This window comes from Fukomys damarensis, unplaced genomic scaffold (assembly GCF_012274545.1).
Source record: "Fukomys damarensis isolate Sample0158 unplaced genomic scaffold, DMR_v1.0_HiC HiC_scaffold_23, whole genome shotgun sequence".
NCBI classification, from domain to species: domain Eukaryota; kingdom Metazoa; phylum Chordata; class Mammalia; order Rodentia; family Bathyergidae; genus Fukomys; species Fukomys damarensis.
Genome location: NW_022900935.1, coordinates 46,940,354 through 46,942,919, shown reverse-complemented (window position 1 = coordinate 46,942,919; position 2,566 = coordinate 46,940,354). Strand labels below are relative to the sequence as shown.

The following is a 2,566-nucleotide window of genomic DNA, read 5'->3' as shown; positions in this document are numbered from 1 at the left end:
AGTTGTTGTTGTTGCGCGCCTGAGGCCGGGCGCGCCTCAGCACGATGGGCGTGTTGGGACGGTCGGGGTCCATGCCGGCCAGCTTGTAGCCAAAGCGCTTGTAGGCCGCCTCCCTAACAGTGGAGCCGCGCCCTCCGGCCTGCTGGCTGCCCCTGAGCCGCGGGATAGGCTTCTTTTCTGACAGCGTCTTCTTGAGGAACCGCGCCAGCGAGGTGGCAGGGCGGGAAGCTGGGCGGCCAAACTCCGGGCTGAAGCCCAGGCCGCGGGGGGCCCCGAAGGCAGACAGCGCGCGTTGCACATTGCGCTGCCGTGGTGTGAGGAAGGCCCAGTAGGGGTGGCCGTAGGGCGGCACAGCCACCGGGGCCATCTCCTCTTCTTCCTCCTCCTCGTCCGCATCTCCCAAGGGCAGCGGGATATCCAGGGAGGGGGGCAGGGGCACGTCCAGCTTCTCTTTCCCGAACAGCTTCACTTGCGGCCGTGGAAAGAGGCGGAACTTGCGGATGAGAGATAGCTTGGACCTGGCCGGCTTGTCCATGCCCTGCTGCTCAAAGAAGGCTGAGCTAGGCAGGCGGAAGGAGGTGCCCTGCGGCTCCCCGCGTGCCTCTTCTGGCTCCTCCAGTTCCACGATGTCATCCATGGGGTGGGCGTATGGGTTGTGCGGTGATAGGATGGGCGGTGGTACCCAGGGGTACCCAAAGGCCGACTCTTCTGGATAAAGGTAGGGTGCTCCTGGGGGATAGATGGCTTCGTCCCCTCCACCGTACATGCCTTCGGCATAGGGGACAGTGTAGGGGATCCCGTAGGGATCAAGGTAAGGCACATTGTAGGGAGGCTCATATGGCAGGTCATAGGAAGGGTAGGGCACGTCGTAGGGCGCATAGGGATCCAGGTAGTAGCTGTGGGAGTATCCTTCGCCTTCGAGCCCATCCTGGTAGCTGTAGGGGGATGAGTACCCCGATGGGGGTGCATATGGGGGCTCGTAGTCATCATAGCCATAGCCGTAGCCATAGCTGTGGCTGGGGAAAAAGGAGCTACCATAGTGATCAGGGAGGTAGTAGTCGTAGGGGTCCTCAGGCGGGTACCTGTACGCGTAGTCAATGTAGGGTGGCCAGGCTGGGCTGTAGGGACCATAGCCAGCTGGGTAGGGCTCTTGTTCCTCGTAGCGATGCAGCGATTGCTGGTCGTAATAGTCGTCACCCTCGCGGTGGTAGTCATAATATTCACCCAGGTCTTGAAAGCCTTCCAGACCATACAACGACTTGCGAGAGCCCGCGTGCCGGAAGGGTGCCTCGTCCTCAAAAGGCAGGAAGCCCACAGGTTCACCAGAGGAGTAGATGCTGTGGCTGCGGGGAAACCTGCGGAGCTGGCCTCCATGCCGCAGGATCTCGGCCCCGGATGGGAAAGGTAGCTTTCGGGAGCCCATGCGGGAATCAGAGCGCTGGAACCAGGCATCCAGTGTGGCCTGTTCACTTCCTGACTCTTCAGCTTTTTTGAGGAGGAACTTCTTCGTAAGCCAATTGATGGCTGTGGACGCCTTGCTGAGTGATCGGGCACGAGGTCGGAGGCGGCCATAGCCCCGCCGGCCTGGGAAGCGTATCACCATGAAGGAAGGCTTCTTGCCCTTCATCGCCCGCTTCTTCTTCCCCATGCGCATCTGTGTCATGAGCTTGGATGTAGACTTTAGTACCGTGCGGGCCTTCTTCTTGCGTTTGGTCTTCTGGGGGCCAGTATGGAGGCCCCAGAAGAAGGCTGATGCACTCCGGAACTGGCCCTTCTTGGAGATCTTGGGTGTGCGATCTCGGAAGCCCATGAATAGCCGAGATGTACCCTTCAAACTCCGTTTGGGCTTCTCTGGCTCTGGGGCCTTCTTCCCCTTCTTCCCTTTCTTGGCTTTCTTTTCCTCATCTTCCTCCTTTGCCATGATGGCCTCTTGCTCCTAGTGGGCCTGGGGCCTCTGGCACAGGTTCAGGGACTTGGAGACACAAGGGCCTGCTAGGTCTCCTGCCTGCAGCTGGACACACAGCCTCCTCTGTCTCCCAGTAGCTGGTACTGGCCAGAGTGGCTTGGGAAAGGACAGGGCCAGCATTCTGGGAGGGTGGATCCATAATTCATCTCCTGAGGATCCGCCTTGGGTTTCACCTTCAAGCAAGCAGTGGTGGAAAGTTCGCGGGTGTTGTTTACCAGCCGGGGAACCCTGGGGAGGCCTGTGCTGGGGGATCGTCCTAGCCTTAGCATCACTATGGCAACAACTGTGCTGACTCTTTTCAGGCCCTCCCTGTCCTTCAGCTGGCTCAACTACCCTCAATGTTTGGGTCACCGGGCCCCAGAGAGGGGAAAACTACCTACCCTAGGCCACCCAGCACCCCTGTACTGTGCCTGAAGTAGAACAGGGTCTCCTGAGCCCAGGATGTGATAAGAGCCCACCAAGTTATGTGAGAGGGGAAACTCGGACCTCCAAGAGAGGAAGGGAGTGGGCAGGGCAGGTGCTGTGGTCAATGTAACAGGAGCTAGCGAGCTTGAGATCTGAATAATGCATCTGGGAGAGCCTGGCTGCCACATCGCAGAG

General features: G+C 59.7%; 1 protein-coding gene across 1 annotated transcript in view; it reads right to left on the bottom strand.

Moving 5' to 3' along the window:
• LOC117287321 (unconventional myosin-XV-like) overlaps positions 1–2,073 on the bottom strand; it is a 3,712-nt gene extending 1,639 nt beyond the window's left edge. The window contains exon 1 of the mRNA XM_033767407.1: positions 20–2,073. Within this exon, the coding sequence (XP_033623298.1) occupies positions 20–1,921 (1,902 nt within the window). The 5' untranslated portion in view covers positions 1,922–2,073. The remainder of the gene's footprint in view (positions 1–19) is intronic.
• Positions 2,074–2,566: the final 493 nt, after the last annotated feature.